Consider the following 18120-nt stretch of genomic DNA (forward strand, 5'->3'; position numbering starts at 1 on the left):
CTCCCTGCGTGGCTGGCTGTAACCTCGTTCCCCTTCTTGTCTCCCCGCTCAGCGGTTCTGCGAGGTGTACAGCCGGAACCCCGCCACCACGCTGGAGGAACGGATCGAGGGGGCGCGCAGAAGGGTCAGCCAGCTGCAGCTCAAGATCCAACAGGAAACAGGCAGCTCAGTGGTACACAAGAGGAGTCCTTACTTCCTGGTTCCTCCCCCGCCCCCGGACACTCCACCCTCCTTAGAAGTTGGTGCCAGGGGAAGCCTGAACTGGGTTTAGTCCCGTTGTGGAGATGGACAAGCTGAGGCGTGCCTTCGTGCAGTGTGAAATCTCCCAGAATGCACTGCCTCTGGGGGCTGAGCCGTGAACTGTGGGGATAGGTACCCAGAGGGCATTGAGGCTGAAATGGGTTAGGTGAAGGCTTGAAACCAGTTCAGCAGGGCTAGTGAGGACGCGCGGCGTTGTTTGTACATGAACTGGTTGAACATCCCTCCCCCCTGTGCAACCTATTCTGGGGTTCCTTTCCCAGCTCTTCCATAGACTCTTTGTGACAGCTTCATATCCGCGGAGGTGCCGAGAGCCCCTCTTGAAATGGAAGGAAGCTGGTCCTCCCCCTTTCTAGATCAGGCTCTTTCTGTGCCTCAGTTTCCCCACCTGTAAAGCAGGGATAACAACACTGACCCCTGTGTATCCTTCAGTTGCAGGATTTGGGGCGGCCGTGCTGCAATTCCGGCTCAGCCAGTCTCCGGGGGACGGAAGGTGAGTCGTGCTGTCGTTCCCAGGCAGCTACGCATACCCGTTGCTACCGTCCGTCCGCCCGCCCTCGCAACAGATGATTGGTCTGGGCGGCTTGCGGTGCCTGTGCAGCTCCTTGTCTCCGGACGCTGTCGCCGTCCCAGGCATTCGACAAGCTTTGCTCGCACCGGGTGCGATGAGGGCTTCAGTTCGAGTCTGGGTTGATCCTTATCGGCTGTGATAGCGTCTCTCCAGTGGAGATGGGAAGCTACGAGCATTCTAGCTCTCCCCATTCAGGAGTTCCTCGCATTGGGAAATTACCCAGAAGTCTTTGTTCCCAACAGTCACACTCTGCGTGCTATAGGATAGGGACTCCAGGTCTCCCAGAATGCACTGGTACAGGGTCACTTCAGTTCTGCCCAACAGCGTTGCTATATGGGATATGTCGTAAAAAGACATGAGTGTTTGCAGCCAGCACCCCTGTGACGGCCACCTGCCTCGGCGTAGATAAACGCCGCACATATCTCTGTTCTCCTCCACCCCAGTGTCCGTTGTAGAGCTGGACGGGAAGTTTTTGACAAAACATATTTTCACCGGACAATGTTGATTTGTTGAAACCGTAACAGTTTGTGGGAAAGGGTTGGTTTCAACCAATTTCCTGTTTTTGGCGGGGGCGGGGGGGGATTCAAAACAAAAGGTTCCATTTTCCACTTTGAAACGACGTTTTGTTTTGAAATTTCAGTTCATTTGTCGTAAAAGAATTTTTTAAAAAGGTTGAAATCGAAATGAGACGGCTCAGAAGTATTGAAAGAAAAGGTGTTGACTGACCCGAGCTGAATTTTATTTTATTTTTGTTTTGCGGAAATGTTAGAGATTTCAACTTTTTGGCCCCATTTGGAAGGGGACTTTTTTTTTTTTTTTTTTTTCCTTAATGGCAAATTTTTGTGGGATGGGAAAACCGTCTCCTGCCTCGCTCTAGTCCGCTGCTCTCTGCCTTTTCACGCTCGACACATCCCGTGTGGCTCCCGCTCTCTCCTCCTTCGCCGCCCAGGGTTGCTTTCCCATCTTGTGCCCAGCAGAGCTCCGGTCTCGAAGCCTCTAGGACTAGTTGTGTTTGCGTGTGGCTTTCTGGTTTCCTTTGCCTCTGCCCCTTGCCTGGGATTCTAACGAGCCGTCGTCCCCGGTAAAGACCAGAGCTCCTCTTCCCTCGTCAGAGGCCGAATTGGGGTTGCACGAACCCTCCTTAAACATTCTCAGTCTGATTCTCTTGTGGGGTCTCGGCCAGCTCACAGATCCGCCCCTCCTGTCATCAGAGAAGAGGAGACGGCAAAGGGAACGTGGGGCGGTGGATCCACAGTCTAGACAGAGGGTGCTTACTGAGGGCTGCTGAGCCCTGTCCTGCCCCCTCGCCCATCGCTCGGTGTCTCCTTTGCCATGGTTCCTCCGGTGGGGTTTAATTTGACCTCCATCTGCGTCTCTCCTCTGTTCCCAGGCCGCCTCTCTCTGGACTCTCAGGATGGCGACAGCGGTTTGGATTCGGGCACTGAGCGGTTCCCTTCGGTGAGCGAGGTGAGGGCTCGCGGCTCCAGGGCTAAGGGCCAGGTCCATTTTGCACGTAGGGCAGAGAGTCGACCTCTGTGCTTTGTTGGAAAAGCAGCTTCTGCCCCCCAAACATCCGGCACTCGCTGAGCATGGCGGGTTGGAAAAATCAGACATCATTTAAAATCAGTCTAATCGAATCTGGGAATCCCAGACCCTACAGTCCCCAAATCAGGATCCTGGAGTTCTTGCAGGAGGGGGGGCCCTGCGGGCAGAGTGAAGGTTGCTTGGGCGCCGTTGGATGTCTTGTAAGTGCAGCCGTCACTCTGAATGTCCTGGGGTTTCTAAGACTCGGGGTTTAGGATCATTGCAACATCCCTGTGAAGTCTCTTCCTGTTCAATTATTGATCCATCCTCTCAGCCTTCACCTCCATCATAACAGAGGGTAACGCTTTCCAGAATGTCCAAGGGCCAGAGTTTTAAAGGTATTTAGGTGCCTAGCGGGAGTGTCAGTGGGTGTTGGGGGCTCAGACGCTTTTGAAAATCCCCATAGGTGCCGAAACACCTTTAAGAATCTTGTCCTAAGTAGGAAATTTCCCCCTTAGTCTTTTTGGTCTGGGACTTATAGAGTCACAGATTGTCATGGCACTTCCTGCAGCAGGAGGAAGAGGCGATCCCTGGCCCCAGGAATTTGCAGTGTCAATAAGACCAGCCAGACGTGGGTGGGGAGGTGTCTGCAGGTTACTACTGAGAAGAGCAGAGGCGTCAGGGGCAGCGTGGGGGTAGGGTGACCAGACAGCAAGTGTGAAAAATCGGGACAGGGGCTGGGGGGTAATAGGAGCCTATATAAGAAAAAGACCCAAAAATCGGGACTGTCCCTATAAAATCGGGACATTTGGTCACCCTACATGGGGGAGGCAGGAAGTTGAGCCTGGGAGCGGGAGCCAGGTGTGCACACTGATCGAATGTAAACTGGTTTAGAAATTGATTTGTTAATTTGGTGCCCTCCCTGCCCCGCATTTGGCCACGCTGTTGAGTCGGTTTAGATGTTGGCCTGGGTCTTTGGTGTGGCAGCTGGTCCCTTGGACCTGGGAAGCATGTGAGTCAAAACAGGGTCTGGCGCTGCTTTCGTCCCTGGGGGTTTCCCTGCTGCCCCCGTCTCGGTTGCTAATGTCGTGAGGTGGTGGTTGTCCTGAGCAGATCTCTCTGAACCGGAACTCCGTTCTGTCCGACCCCGGCCTCGACAGCCCACGCACCTCCCCGGTCATCACCTCCAAGATGTTCCAGCACCATCGCCGCCAAGGCTCGGACACGCCCTTCCTGCCCATCGCGGAGCAGGTGAGGGGGGGGAGTGGCTGGGCCTGGGGCATGCTCCCTTGTCCAGCTCTGTGGAGTTGGGTCTGATTGACAGTGACAGGCTGTAGCCGGTTCTGCCTAGGGCTGTGATCACATCAGGGGTGGGTCTGAGCAGCACCCAAACTGCTGCAGGGGGTGGGGTGCGGGGCTTCTTGGGGGCGCTCTCTGCTGGGGGTCAGTGCTCACCCCATGACACAGTGTCCTGCAGGGAGTGGGGTGCGGGGCTCCTTGGGGGCGCACTCTGCTGGGGGTCAGTGCTCACCCCATGGCACAGTGTCCTGCAGGGGGTGGGGTGCAGGGCTCCTTGGGGGCGCTCTCTGCTGGGGGTCAGTGCTCACCCCATGACACAGTGTCCTGCAGGGAGTGGGGTGCGGGGCTCCTTGGGGGCGCACTCTGCTGGGGGTCAGTGCTCACCCCATGGCACAGTGTCCTGCAGGGGGTGGGGTGCGGGGCTCCTTGGGGGGCGCTCTCTGCTGGGGGTCAGTACTCACCCCATGGCACAGTGTGCTTCAGGGAGTGGGGTGGCCTTGTCCCAGCCTGGCCTTGTCTCCTCAGGGTTTGGACCGGATGCCGAGGCCTCTCATCATCGGGCCAGAGGAAGATTACGATCCAGGGTATTTCAACAACGAGGTAACGGCTCCCAAGGCATCCCTCTGTCCTTGTATTTACCCCGTTGGCGTCACCAGCAACCGCGGCAGCTGTGCCGGGGAGTAGGGGTTGGGACTTCTGGGTTCTGTCTGCAGCTCTAGGAGGGGAGTGGGGTCTAGTGGTCAGAGCAGGGGGGGCTGGGAGTGGGAGCTCTCAGTGGGAGTGCCGCCGAGTGCATCCCCAGCCTCCTGGCTTTACGGAGCATGCTCCAGCTGCCGGAAGCCCTGGGTAGGGCAGCGCGGTTACAGACGTCGGCTCCGGAGCTGGGACGATGCAAAGATGACACTGGCACGTGCTCGGGGCCGCGCGCGTTGTTTGCTAGGGGCTTCCCAGCCTCCGGGCCCACCAAACCTTTGCCCCACTCCATGCTGGCTCGTATTCGCTTTGCACGCGTCTCGTGGAGCTGATGACGAGGGCTGGTGGGTACAAGGCAGCGTAAGGGGAACCCTTGTTCCGCTGGCCGGGTCTGGCTATCTTAGGCCTTGCCTAGCCTGAGGGTTTGCCCCAGTGCCGGGTAGCTACACTGGTGCAAACGGGCAGAGCTGCAGTGGTGGAGTCTAACTCCGGGGCTGGGCTAGCTGATAGCTGCTCCCCTGCCTGCCCTGAGGTGTATCTGCTGCAGCCACCCCAGTGGCCGGAATGAGGCAAATGCCAGTCTCACCAAGGCCTTAGCAGAAGGGGGAGCCCATTCCTTGGACACACTCTGCCCTTTGCTCTTCCCGGCTTGAATGGCTTGTTTCCCTGCCCTCCCCCAGCAGTGTGACACCCTCTTCCAGGACCTGGGGAAGCTCAAATCCCGACCGGCTCACCTGGGTGTCTTCCTGCGCTACATCTTCTCCCAGGCAGACCCAAGCCCCCTGGTAAGAGCGAGACGCCCTCGTCAGCGACCGCGGCTGCCTCTCTGTGGGGTGGGGGTGCGGAGACCCTGGCTTCCCTGCAGGAGCAGACGCGTCCTGCAGCACTGGGGGTGGCTCCTGACGTGATCTCGGGAGCGTGGATGTAGTGGAGGATTTAGGGCATTTCCCACCCTCTGTCTAACCCTCATCCCGAGCCCACTGAAATCACGCACCGACGGCAACCAGCTTCGGTCCAGGTCCTATCCTCTCCCTCTTCCCTGGATCCAAGAGGGCAGCACATTTCTTACCCGCCCCGCTCCTTTTTCTGGGCTCCATGTTATTTGCTGACTGGGCCCATGAAGTGCGGGTTATTTCCTCCTGTGGCTACTTGCCCTCAGCCCTGCCCGGGAGCCCCGAAGGCCCTAGGTGGGGCTTAGGCAGTGCTGGGCCTGGCCCCTGCTGTCGCGCACTGTTGAAGCCAATGGACTCACGCAGGCGTGAGAGGTGGAAATGCCATCCAAGGGCTCCGAATCCTCCCCCAGCACAGGGCACAATCTACCCCTGTAGACCCGCTACGGTCTGTCCTGTGGCCTGGAGGGATTCGCTGCTGCTGCTGCTTTAAGCGTTTCTCCTTCCTTCTTCATCTCTCGTTCTTTTTCTTCTCTCTCCCCCCGTCCTTCCAGCTCTTCTATTTGTGCGCAGAAGTTTGCCAGCAAATGAACTCCAAGGATTCCCGGGCGTTGGGGAAGGAGATCTGGAACATCTTCTTGGAGAAGAACGCGGTGAGTGCGGGAGCTTGGCAGCATTGCCAGCGGGTGTGGGGCTTTCTTCCCGCAGGAAAAGGCCGGCAGAGTGTGGCTTCACGGTCTAACGGTCCATGTATTCAGCCTCCCAATGTGGAAAACTTTTAACCAAGGCCTTGGGTCCCCTGGGTTTTTAGCCATCAGCATAGCTGCACTGAGGCAAACTCCAGAGCAGATGTGCTTTGCACAGTAAACTGCGCTGGTGCAAACTGTGTTGCATTGTTGTAAACAGTGTCTGCGCTGGTGTTTGCCACCAGTGTAGCTACGCTGCTGGAGGAAAAGCCAATATAGACGAGGCCCGGCAGCCTGCTTTAATTGGGATGGGTGGTTTTAGCTGTGGCCTTCTCCGAGAGAAGGGATTTTTTCCCCTTGTTGCTTAATAGGCACGGTGGTAGCAAATATACTGCTTAATAGGGACCCGTTAGTTGGGTGCCAAGCGGTTAAGATTTAATCAGGTGTTTCAATTGGGGTGAAAGTCTGAGCTCTGGTCTGTTAAATACAGAAGCTGCTGTGCAAAGCGCATGCCGGCGTTACTAGCACTCCCACAGTGTTTATCCTCTGACCTGGTGCCCCTAGAATAATAATTAATGGAGACGTAATTGCATTTTTTTCCCCCTCCTAGCCTCTGAGAATAAAGGTGTCTGAGCAGTTGCTAGCTGACATAGGTAAGTGCGTGTGCACGTGTGCGTGTGTGTGTGTGAACTCTGAGGCCATGCCTATGCCGTTAGGGGTAGTCGCTGAAGCAGTGCAGTGTTTTCAGCAACTCTAGATCTCAGCATCAGGGACCACTGGCTGTTGCTGGTCCCACTGTGCAGTGGTTCTTAACCTTGACTGCGGCCTGCACCCCTTTGGTTCTCAGAATAGGTTCTCGCACCCCGCATCAGAAATCGTCGAAGTAGGTCCGTTCTTTACACTTAGATAGCTTTTTTTGTTTGTATGTTACAGTAATCGTTAAAAAATGTATAATGTTAATAAATACGTAGGTGTGATGAAACAAAGTAGTTGTACTTACATGCCTGTGCTTAATTTGTGTTTTCGATGATTTACCTTCTAAAAAAATCTGGCCCTGTCTCGCACCCCCAGAAAGGGCAGCTCGCACCCCCAGGGGGTGAATGCATCCCAGGTTAAGACCCACTGCACCAGTGGCTTTGCTTTAAATCAAAGATTCTCTTTCATTAGAGTGCAGAACTCTACATCCTCTGAACTTCCCGGGAGAAGGTCTGTCTGCATAGGAGAGACCTCACTCCCCCCCTTCGTATTGCCCTGCGTTAGGGAGGAAATGGCGTCATGTGGTTCAAGTTGGAGTCAGGACTCCTGGGTTCTTTTCCTGCCTCGCTTGGGGAAGTCGCTTCCCTTGCATGAGCCTCAGTTACAGAGGCCTGAGGATGTTACCATTAATTAGACTCACGGCTGTGCCTAACGGGCCTCACTGTGCACGACCAAAGGGAGAGACAGTCCCTGCCCCGAAGAGCGTAACATTGAACTAGACAGAGGGCGGGAGGGGAAACTGAGGCACAGAGCAAGGCAGTGACTTGCCCAAGGTGACCCAGCAGGCCAGTGGCAGAGCTGGCAAGAGAAGCCAGGATTCCCAAGTCCCTTTCCACAGGGCCATGCTGCCTGTCTGTCTTACCATACCTGCCCTGCAGGCGGAGTTGGGAGGCTCAGGCCTGGATTTGCCCCCAACTCCAGCACCCAGGATATCTGCCCCAGTGCAAACGGGCAGAGTTGCGTTTTGCACCAGGGTGGCTTTCTCCTGCTTGGAACCCTGGCGAGCTGTGCTGTTGCTAATCGCGGGGTACAATGGGGCTCCCCCGGCAGCATTCGGGGTGGCAGTGGTGCAGCCACCCTGCCGACAGGAATCCGGGTGGGAGAGTCCCCGGGTAGACGAGGCCTTAAGTTCGAGGCTGCTAGCAGGGGTGCTGAGCACCTGACATTGCTGCTGGGGTGTACACCCCTGAAAAGCAGCTGCCCGATTGGCAGGCATGGCGGGATCCTCGGCTGAAACATGCCGTGTCAACCCCTGACGCTGCTGGTGCCCTGGGCCATCCATGCGCCCCCGCCCGCCCCCCAGCCGAGCGCAGCTGGTAACGAGCTTCTTTCCTCGTCTCCCATCTGCGGCTCCAGAGTCTCGCCTGCGGAACGGGGAGGACGTCCGAAGCGCCTTCTCCGAGGCTCAGGACGCAGCGATGCCCGAGATCCAGGAGCAGATCCAGGACTACAGGTAAGGCCCTCGCACTGCCTCTGCTCCATGGCCTCGTCTCGGGCAGCGCTTCGATGGGGTGATTGCCTGCGCCACTCAGGCTCGTGGGGCTGATCTGTGGCCCTCTGTCTGTCTGCAGGACGAAGCGCACCATGGGGCTGGGAAGCCTGTATGGAGAAAACGACCTGCTGGATCTGGACGGCGATCCCCAGAAGGAGCGCCAGGTGGCTGAGAAGCAGCTTGCTCAGCTGGGCGACATACTGTGAGTGCCAAGCGGCGGGGCTGGTCCCCATCCGGCGTGTGATCCAGCCCTGAGCCTGGGTCTGGGCTCGCTGACACCTGCAGAGATCGGGAGCGGCTCCGGCAGCGGGGTGCGACCGGTGGGAGCGGGAGCGGAACCCAGCTCAGCCTGGCGCGTGGATCCCAGGGCCGCTCCTGCGAGCTTCCGGGCACTATGGCTTTACCATTGAAGTCCAGTTAGGACTCTGTAGTGCTGGGGGGGCCGGTGGAAGGAGCAGGCTCTGAGTACGTGTGTGTGGGTGTGTGTGGGTGTGTGTGGGTGGGGGGGGGCGGTTGTTGAAGGAAGGAATGGGCTCCTGGCATGCGGGGGCAGGTGGAAGCAGCAGGCGTGGGGCTGGGGGGGACCTGCTCTCTTACACCCTGTCCTGTCCTCTCTTGCCAGTGCTGGTTGGAGTAGTATTGACCCTATATCCCCATTGCAGTCAAAGGAGCTCTGCCGATTTACACCGGCAGAGGATCCGGTCCCGTGCCTTTAATGCGGCTGGTTTGAGTCGTGGCCGTGAAGGGCTAGGTCTGAGACATCGTCCCTCGGGCTCCTGGGCTCGGATCAGGCAGATTAAATGGTGTCTTACGGAGGTGGCCTGGTTTCTCACACCCCTTCCCTCTTTCCCCGCTCTAGGTCGAAATACGAAGAGGACAGGAGGTGAGTGTCTGCCTGGCGCCCAGCAGTCGTGTGCATCCAGATGTGATGGTGCCATACAGATGTGGCCGTGGGGGTGGGGTTCTGGAGAGCTCAGGGAGGGGGCGCGGGGCAATGCTCGGGGAGGGGGTCCTCTCATTGCTAGATCACTCTTTCCCCTCCCAACGCCAGGGCAGGGCAAACTTGTCATCGGCTGGATGAGCGGCCCGTGGGGAAGCAGCTGGGTAGCGTCTGTCTGGGTTGTAGTGTCCCGCAGGACGGCCCCCTGCTATCGCAGAAGGCATGGACAGGCCCCGGCGGTCACAGCTAGGAGAAGAAACTGGCTCTTTTCCGGCCAGTTATCCCTGCGGTGGCCGAACGAGTCCAGTCTCCTGGCACACCAGTGCTGGCATTGTCTCCTGGATGATCTGCAGCGTGTCTGTGTTTTCCTCTCTTCCAGCTCCCCCATGGCCTTTGCCCTCAGCACCTACATGAGCCACACGGGAATCCGGATGCGGGAGGCCCGGCCGGCCAGCACCAGCGAGAAGTCTCAGGCCTTCCCAGACAAGGACAAGTGGCTGCCCTTTTTCCCCAAGGCCAAGAAGGTGAGTGGGGCATTGGCCGCGTTCCCTTTTCTGACCGGATTCTTCCCAGTGCCGTCAGCTCCTCAGGCCTGGCCTAGCGCAGTTCTTGTCTCCACGGCCTCCCCGAGCCCCAGCTCCCCTGCAGAAATGCGAGTGAGCGCCTAATCCCCATCCCTGGGGAGGTGAACTCCAGAAGCTCCCTGTTCATTGAGGAGCCAGCTCAGAATTCCCCTCCAGCCACGGCCCTTGGGCGGGACGCCTCGTCGCTTGCACCTGGGCAAGGCGGGCACAACATGTGGCCTTTTCTGATCTGGCGGCACTTTGTGCCGGGGTACACGACAGCACAGAGCCCCTGGGTGAAGGAAAATGGGGCCCCTTGTGTCTCCTGGCCTCCTCCCCGCCGTGCCTTCCGCTCTGTCCCTTTGCACAATCTATGTTGGTGCAAGAGCCACCTCCTGTGCTGCCCGGAGCAGCCTCCCAGTATCTCTTCACCTCCATCACCTTCCCTCCCACGCCCTTTCCCCCTGTCTCTCTCCCTCCCGCCGTTTGATCCTGGTGCTGGGTGTTTCACTCTGGGATGGGAGTGGGGGTGGTTTGTGTAGCAGACCCTGTGCAAAGTCAGGCTGACGCCAGACCAGTGGGAACTAACGAAAGCGCCTCACACAAGCTCAATGTGACTGGCAGCTGCTTGCTCTCTCTAACTGGAGGGTGAAGACAAGGCTGAGGGATGTGTTGCTGGTGAATTTAGACACACAGGATTGTGTGCCCATCGGTATAAACAAAGTGACTTGTGACTTGTGTTGTACTGTAATAAACTGGCTGGTTTGTTTATATATGGCTGCCCCCTCCTGGTTGGAATTGGAACTGTTCCACTGTGTCATAGGCCCTATACTTCTAACAACTAATGGAGATTCTCCATTCGCTCCAGTAATAGAGGCTTGGACTTTCAGAGCAGGCGGATCAGAGTTCTGTTCCTGCTGCTCCTGGGAAGTTTGGAGTAGCTGCAGGGTGCAGCATCCTGGTAGACATGTAGCAGAAAGGTACCAAGTACGGTACCCTGGACAAAGGTGGGCCAGTGTCCTTGACCCTCATTGCACAGATGTGGGGAGAACTGTAGCCCAGAGTGACTGGTTCAGGACCCCATGGCGAGTCAGTGGGGATTAGAACCCCGTCTCCCAGCCCTGGCCCCTAACCACCGGCCCACCCTGCCTCAGTTTCCTTCCTTGCAAGTTAAATGCAGCTACTGCTGCTGCTCCTGCTTTAGCTCATGTTGCCCTGGGAGTTAACATGCCTCCCTTGCCAAGACTGTTTTTCCAACTCTTGTCGTGTGTCTCAGCAGAGCAGCAGCACGAAGAAGGACAAAGACGCGATGGAGGATAAGAAACGCAATCCCATCCTGAAATACATTGGGAAGCCCAAAAGCTCCTCCCAGAGTAGTGAGTATTGGATCGTGCTGGGGGCGCTGTGGGTCACAAGTACTGCAGGAGATGCCCGATGAGGAGCTGGGTTCTTTGAGACTCTTGGGCGAAGTGCCAGAGCCAGCAGCCTGCCAGTAGGGGGCGCCACTTCTGTATCCGATGGAGTAGCCAGTTCCCGGTCCCGGAGGCAGTCATCTCCTCTGGCTGGCTGCATGAGAATCAATATTTTGGGAAGGGAAAGGCATTGTCCGTGCCGGGACTTGAGCCGGAGCGCAGCCGCACGAGTGTCAACCTCTGGCCTACATGTGACATGCACCAGGGCAATTTACTCTGCTGTCCAACTAGACTGCACTTCACTAGCGTAAATCTTTCTTCCGCTCGGAATTTGCATCCAATCCCGATGTAGGTGATGCCTGAGGAGTCTCTCCGCCTGCCTTCAACCCTTCTCCCCCTCTCCGCTGCATCCCAGCGGGGATTCTCGCGGGAGCTCTCTCCCCTTTTCACTCTCGGGCCTGGTCGACGCTTACAATTTTGTAGCTGTGGTTATACGAGCATAAACGGGCTTTTGCCCCCGTAGCTTGTTTTGCTTGGAGAACCCGTCTAAGCTGTTCCGGCGCAAGCCGCGCTCGTCTCGCTACGATCTGTGTCGGTGCAGCTCTTGCGGCAAAGCTTGGAAGCGTGGCTAAGGTCTAATGGCTTATCCACCATGGAGCTGTTCAGTAACAGCTGTTCCGCACTGACAGGGCCTGCACAGTGTGGAGTTAGGGATTGCTCCTGGGGTAGACAACCCACAACTCTCTAATTACATCTCGCACGCGCCTGCCCGTGCTTGAGGGTGCCGTTTCCACTTGTTGAAGCAGCCCCTACAGAAATCACACGCTCACCCACGTGTGTCTGCCGCTGAAAACCCGTCCCTTCAAACTGCTGAGCACCCACGGGTGGGGTTTTTCAAAAGGGAGCTACCCCAGGGGGAGTCAGTGGGGGCTTCCAAGGGGAGCAGAAATCGCCTGGCGCTGGGTGCGTTTGAAAATCCCATCGGACGTGGTTCGATTTTGGCCAGTAGTTATATGGGAAGGGGGGTGCGGCAGGGGGTGGGTTGCACAGAAAGCTGATGTGGTTTGTTGGGGGTGCAAAATTGCTCCTGCAAAAAAGGAGGCTGGGTTGAGACCATCCTGAGCGTGCATGGAACAAGCACCATGCACACAGATCTAGCACTGTCCATACAGTCAGAGCCGTGTGTGTGTGTGTGTGTGTGTGTGTGTTCCCCTTGGGGAGCCCGGGAGGGGTGTTTGTGTGTCTCTTCACTGCCTTCGCTTTCCATTTCCTCCTTTGAGTTCTCATTGTGCAGCTCACACGCCCTTCTAACCTCCTTCGTTGTTGAAATGCAGGATTGATTTGACATCTCATTGTTTTTTCCTTTCAGCATTTCATGTCCCTTTGTCCCCTGTGGAAGGTAAAAGGCCTTTTCTTTTCTTTTGTGTTCAGCTTTGTTTAATTTTTTAAAGCGGGGCTTTCCCCAAAGGTCTCCCACCTCATTGCGCTGTGGCATCAGGGGCGGGCGGGCGCTTGGGCAGGACTGGGGAGGGGAGGCTTAGTGGACAGAGCACTGGACTGGGACTCAAAAGACCTGGTTTCTAGTTCCAGTTTTGCCACTGGCATGTTGGGGGACCTGGGGCAAGTCACGCCCCCTCTTTGTGTCTCAGTTTCCCCATTAGGCAAATGGGGTGTTAATGTACTGACCTGTTTTCTAAAGTTCTTTGAGATCTCCTGATTGAAAGGTGGTGATGGGAGTCTTTCCCTTGACTTCTCTGGGAGCTGGTTCGTTCGTACGTCAAAATCCTTCTGCTCTAAGGCCCAAGGCCTTTGTTTCCTTCGCTCCTGGGTGATTTGTTTTCCTGTGCCTTTGAGGCTGTTCAGTTTTCTGCCCTCTTCTCCTTTTCCTCTTCTCCGTTCAGGAATGTAATGGACAGTGGTACCTAGTCGGCGCTCTCCTTTCAGAGACCGTGCTGCTTCATGTGCCCCAGGCTCATGCTAGGGGGCGCTGTGCTGCAGGGAGTGGGGTGGCTGATCCAGTAGGGGGCGCACTTCCCGACCTAGTACCGATCTCGAGACCCTGTCCCAGCGTTAGGGTGCGCTATGCTTGCGGAAGAGGCCCAGCTGCATGCAAGACGTGAGCAATCGCAGAGAGGTTTTTTCACACCATGCCGTGGCCAAATTCCAGTTGGGCCAGTTAGATCTTAAACTCTCCCTGCGCTTTCCAGTAGATAGGTCGTTCTCCTTCCTTTCCTGCCCTGCGCCGCTGTGCGGCTTGACTCCACGACTGTTACACACTGCGAGAGAAATGTATGCTGAAATGCTCCCTGGGCGGACGGTCCCACTCAAAACAGGCCACTGTGTAGGGGTCAGTTTCATCTTAGGGCCTGAAATCTCAGTCCCACGCGGCCCATGTAAGCCTTTTCTCTGCTGCCCAAGCAGTGGGCGTAACTCACTTATCTCCACTTCAAGGCCCCTTTTCACTGCCACGGCCATGCAAAGGGGCTGTGGTGCAGGGAAGATTCAGGCCAACGCTTGTGTAGTGGGATGGGGTCTTTTGGGGTGGAAGGCACCGGTCTAGCTAAGTGTCCAGATGCCCTAGGACATGAGTGCCGTAGAAATGCCCCCTGCATTCCTAGAGGGAGGCAGCAGGTTGGCTGAAGGAAGAAGCGCTCTCTCTGTTGGATAACAAGGCTGTTAATGTTTGCACATTAATAAATAAATGGAGATATCCCATCTCCTAGAACTGGAATGGACCTTGAAAGGTCATCAAGTCCAGCCCCCTGCCTTCTCTAGCAGGACCAAGTACTGATTTTGCCCCAGATCCCTAAGTGGCCCTCTCAAGGATTGAACTCACAACCCTGGGTTTAGCAGGCCAATGCTCAAACCACTGAGCTATCCCTCCCCCTGGGACTGGACTCTGGAGAACCTTTTAAGCCGGGGAGGGGGGCGAACAGAGTCTGCAATGGATAACATCAGGAGCAATGTGGAGAGAAGTGGGTGCCTAAGACACCTCCAGGCTTTCGGGGGAGCCCACCCCATGCTCCCGCCTGCCCTGATATCGTACGCCGCGCACCTCCCACTAGATCGTAGATCTCTAGGTCATAGATCTGTTCTCCCGTGCAAGCCCCTGCAGGAGTAGCCATCCCCAGGCGACAACCTGGCCTGGAGGAGATGCCCCGGCGTGAGAGGCTGGGTGGATGCTCTTAATTCAGATGGGAACAAGCTGAAGCTAAACCGAAATAAGAGCGTCCACACACCGATTTGCACCAGGTGGACTAAATCGGTGCAGGTTTCCTGTGTAGATGAGCTGCTCAGCCTTCCTCCTGCTGTGTGATTTAATCTGCAGCCTGGCCGCTGAGTGGGCTGGTTCTGCAGGGAAACACAGTCGAACGTTGGGAGAAGGATGAGTCTTTTGGGGGACCCTCCCGAACCCGGGGTGTCCTGAAAACTCCCCATAACTGGTTTAGCGCCAGGCCGCCCAGGTGTACTGCAGCTTTGTAGCCACTACGCATCACGGGGCTGCACTGATTTCGGACCCCGCTGCCGAGCGCCTCCAACTGGCGGTTTTTCATACGCTGTCTGCACAGAGGCAGGGGGTGGTAGCTGGGGGCTGGTGGCAGCAGGGAGGGGGGAAGGCCAGGGAGTATGGGCTCAAACTAGAGATGGGAGCTGCCCTGCCTCCCAGAACCCCAAAAGCGCCCACCCCACACCAGCCATCTCCAACCCATACGAGACCAGCCAGACCCAAGAGGGTCAAACTGCTGGGGTCGGGCTCACCACTGCTAGGATGTATTTAGCCTCTGGGGGGCTACGTAATGGGCTGCAGGTTAACGATTTAGCCATCAATACCTATGTCTCATGTCTGTCCTCCTGTCCCTGACTCCCCCGTCCTACCAGTCAAACCCGGCAACGTGAGGAACATCATCCAGCACTTTGAAAACAACCAGCATTGCGAGTCCCAGGAGCCTGGCACGCAGCGCCTCTCCACCGGCAGCTTCCCTGAAGAGCTGCTGGACTCGGACAGGTAGGGCTGCTGGGGGGTGGGGTTCTAGATTAATGAGATGGGTTCTAGCTCCCTGCTGGGCCTGGGGTTCTAGATTAATGAGGCAGGTTCTAGCTCCCTGCTGGGTCCAGGGTTCTAGATTAATGAGATGGGTTCTAGCTCCCTGCTGGGCCTGGGGTTCTAGATTGATGAGATGGGTTCTAGCTTGCTTCCCCGCACGGACATGCGTTCTCAGCTCTTCCGGCCTGCACAAAATCCAGCAGTTCCTTGCATCTCGCCAACCCCGCTCCCCCGTGCAGTTCCAGGTCAGAGGTCAAGCTGGGCCGGTCGGAGAGCCTGAAAGGGCGGGAGGAGATGAAGAAATCGCGCAAGGCAGAGAACGTGCCAAGGTCCCGGAGCGACGTGGACATGGACGCCGCAGCAGAGGCCACGCGGCTTCACCAGTCGGCGTCGTCTTCGGCATCCAGCCTGTCCACGAGGTCAGAGCCCAAAGCCCCGAGCCCGCGGACAGGGGGACAAAGGCCTCCGGACGGTGCCTCTCGTCTGTTTCTATTGGAGGTTTCAGACGGGCCTGATTTCCAGTCGGATTTGGGAGCTGAACTCTCATGAGCTCCCAGCCAGAAGTGTCCCCGCTCGGGTCTGAAAACAAAGCAGGCTGTTTTAATCGAGCGTGGGGCGAGAAAGGCCAGCTGCCCAGGGAGGTGCTGAGGGCCTGGTGGGTGGGTGAGGAGGCAGGTGAGCCAGCCGGGGTTCCGTCGTGGAGTTTATCCAGCCATGGAGAGGGGGAAGCTCCCGAAATGGCCGGAGAGATTTAGGGGTCTAGATCCCATTTTCAAAAGTGGCTGAACCCCCCCACACACACCACGTCCCCCAGCACTGTCAGCTGGTCCTGAGGAACCCCCTTCCACACACACCCACAAGCTCTTCGGAAAGTTTTTTACCTGGTTGACAGAGGCCAGGGACTCACACTTGAAGGCCCCGATCCTGCTGAAGTTTGCTCCCCAGGCTGTCTTTGAGCCTGTGATTTTCAGAGGAGCCTGGGGAATTGTGCAGCCAACCCCCCCACCCCATCCCCCCAGAAATCCCAGCCAGTCACTCTTGGCAGCTTCGGGGGCGTGTAGTAAATGCGGAGCCGGGAGCTCAGACGCGGCAGGGAGGGAGAGCAAAGGTCTCCGGGATACCATTGCTCGGGGATTGAGTGCAGTTTTCAATTGCGTTCCCAGGTCCCTGGAAAACCCCACTCCTCCCTACACGCCCAAGATGGGGCGCAGGTGAGTGACCCCGAGCTCTGCGTGCTCCAGGGGCGGGGTGGGGGGAGTTGGGTTTCGTGGTACAGCCAAGCTCCTGCAATCCCCTGAAACGCCCCAGTTTGAGCCAGTTCTCCCGCCTGTGTCTGCCTTCCAAAGGACCCTACGCGTTAGGGTTTGGGGGTGAAGGCGAGTCTGTGGCCCCCTCTGTCCCCCCGCCCCCTGTGGCTGGGTCACGTAAGAGGTTAACAGGTCTTCTAGCAGTGCCCGCTAGGGGGCTTTCCCCTTTAGCTCAAGCATTAGAGGTTTATGCTCTTCGGGGTGACGGTCCCAGGTTCTAGCTGGCTGCACGTCAGCTGGATTGGGAGTGGGGTAGGGGCACCACATGGGGTCCATGCACAGCTGCAGGGAGTAACCTCCGCCCCCCCCCCCAATATCCTCCCAGGAGCATCGAGTCCCCCAATCTGGGCTTCGGCACCGACTCCTTCCTCCCCCACCTGCTGGAGGATGACCTGGGCCAGCTGTCGGACCTGGAGCCGGAACCAGACTCTCAGAACTGGCAGCACACGGTCGGCCGGGAGGTCATGGCTTACCTGACCCACAGGGAGATCGACCGCCAGGAGGTGATCAACGGTGAGGAATCCTGCTGCTCCTCTTCCCTGGGGGCCGGGGTGACAGCACCCCCGTGGGAGGGACTGATCCCTGGTGGCAATGGCAAGCCCGGGCGCGGGTGCCGGGGTAGATCTGGGGAAGGACAGAGCTGGTACATTTGGTGGCTTTGCTTGAAGTGTGGGGCCCAGGCTACCTTGGCGGGGTGGGGGAGCTGAGAGCCAGCCTGTCTCTGAACCCCTCCCTCTCTCCCGCCTGGGGGCAGAGCTCTTTGCCACGGAGGCGTCTCACCTGCGGATCCTCCGAGTCCTGGACGTCCTCTTCTACCAGCGGATGAAGAGGGAGAACTTGCTGTCGCGGGAGGAGCTGGGCCTGCTCTTCCCCAATCTCCCGGACCTGATCGACATCCACAGTAAGCCACTGAATTCCCTGGGGTCTCCTTCACCCCCTAGGGCTAGAAATCTCCGGTGCCTGTCTCTTTAAGGCCCGGCCCCTGGGCCCACTCAGCGCGGCCTGCTGCCGCCCCTTGGAGTTTGCGCCGAGAACAGCGATTTGAATCCCAAGTGTCCCACGTTAATGCGTCTGTCACTGCCGGCGGCTGGTCCCGAAGGGAATTTAGCGTTGTCTCCCCTTGGGGGCTGTAAGGCTTGGGTCTCCGTCTGTTTGCTGGCCTGGTGTGCGGTGATCGACAGGCGGTCAGACTAACTGCTCTGCTGGTCTCTTCTGGCCTTGAACTCTGTGAGTCTAGAGGGGCGTCTACACGGCTCTTCGGGCTCGCGGAGCTACAAACAGCCACGGGCTTCAGAGCCTGACGTCGACCTGGCCAGTTTTAGCACCGGGCCACTCGGACGCTCTGCTGCTGGCTGTGTAAACGCTCCCTGTTGTCTCTACGGTCACCTGTCCAGGCTGGCTCCAGTACCAGACAATAGTCAGGCTGCGTGTGGCTGTCTGGGGCAGACACTTTAAACGTACAAGCCAGGGTAGCTGCAGCCTCTTGGTAGTAAATGACTGAGACGGGCCTGTGCAGGCCTGTCCATGCCTCTCTGTCATTGGGCGCCTGAGAATGGAGGCAGCTCGCTCCTGGAATGGCCACTGCTCCCAGGGGTATCCGCTGCTGGCTGAGCGTAGGAGACCTGCACCGGAGGGGCTGTTGGAAAGGATTTCGGGGTGAGGCGCTCACAGGGACGTGACGAGA

General features: G+C 57.5%; 1 protein-coding gene across 1 annotated transcript in view; it reads left to right on the forward strand.

Annotated features, from left to right (window-relative positions):
* ARHGEF11 (Rho guanine nucleotide exchange factor 11) overlaps nt 1-18120 on the forward strand; it is a 43714-nt gene that overhangs the window by 12333 nt on the left and 13261 nt on the right. The window contains exons 10-28 of the mRNA XM_065420405.1: nt 53-172; nt 691-751; nt 2220-2296; nt 3467-3604; nt 4178-4252; nt 5026-5130; nt 5790-5888; nt 6532-6574; nt 8034-8130; nt 8249-8371; nt 9029-9052; nt 9489-9633; nt 10952-11048; nt 12454-12483; nt 14964-15090; nt 15369-15548; nt 16293-16340; nt 16762-16949; nt 17191-17337. Coding sequence (XP_065276477.1) covers nt 53-172; nt 691-751; nt 2220-2296; nt 3467-3604; nt 4178-4252; nt 5026-5130; nt 5790-5888; nt 6532-6574; nt 8034-8130; nt 8249-8371; nt 9029-9052; nt 9489-9633; nt 10952-11048; nt 12454-12483; nt 14964-15090; nt 15369-15548; nt 16293-16340; nt 16762-16949; nt 17191-17337 — 1924 coding nt within the window. The remainder of the gene's footprint in view (nt 1-52; nt 173-690; nt 752-2219; nt 2297-3466; nt 3605-4177; nt 4253-5025; nt 5131-5789; nt 5889-6531; nt 6575-8033; nt 8131-8248; nt 8372-9028; nt 9053-9488; nt 9634-10951; nt 11049-12453; nt 12484-14963; nt 15091-15368; nt 15549-16292; nt 16341-16761; nt 16950-17190; nt 17338-18120) is intronic.

This window comes from Emys orbicularis, chromosome 20 (genome assembly GCF_028017835.1).
Source record: "Emys orbicularis isolate rEmyOrb1 chromosome 20, rEmyOrb1.hap1, whole genome shotgun sequence".
NCBI classification, from domain to species: Eukaryota; Metazoa; Chordata; order Testudines; family Emydidae; genus Emys; species Emys orbicularis.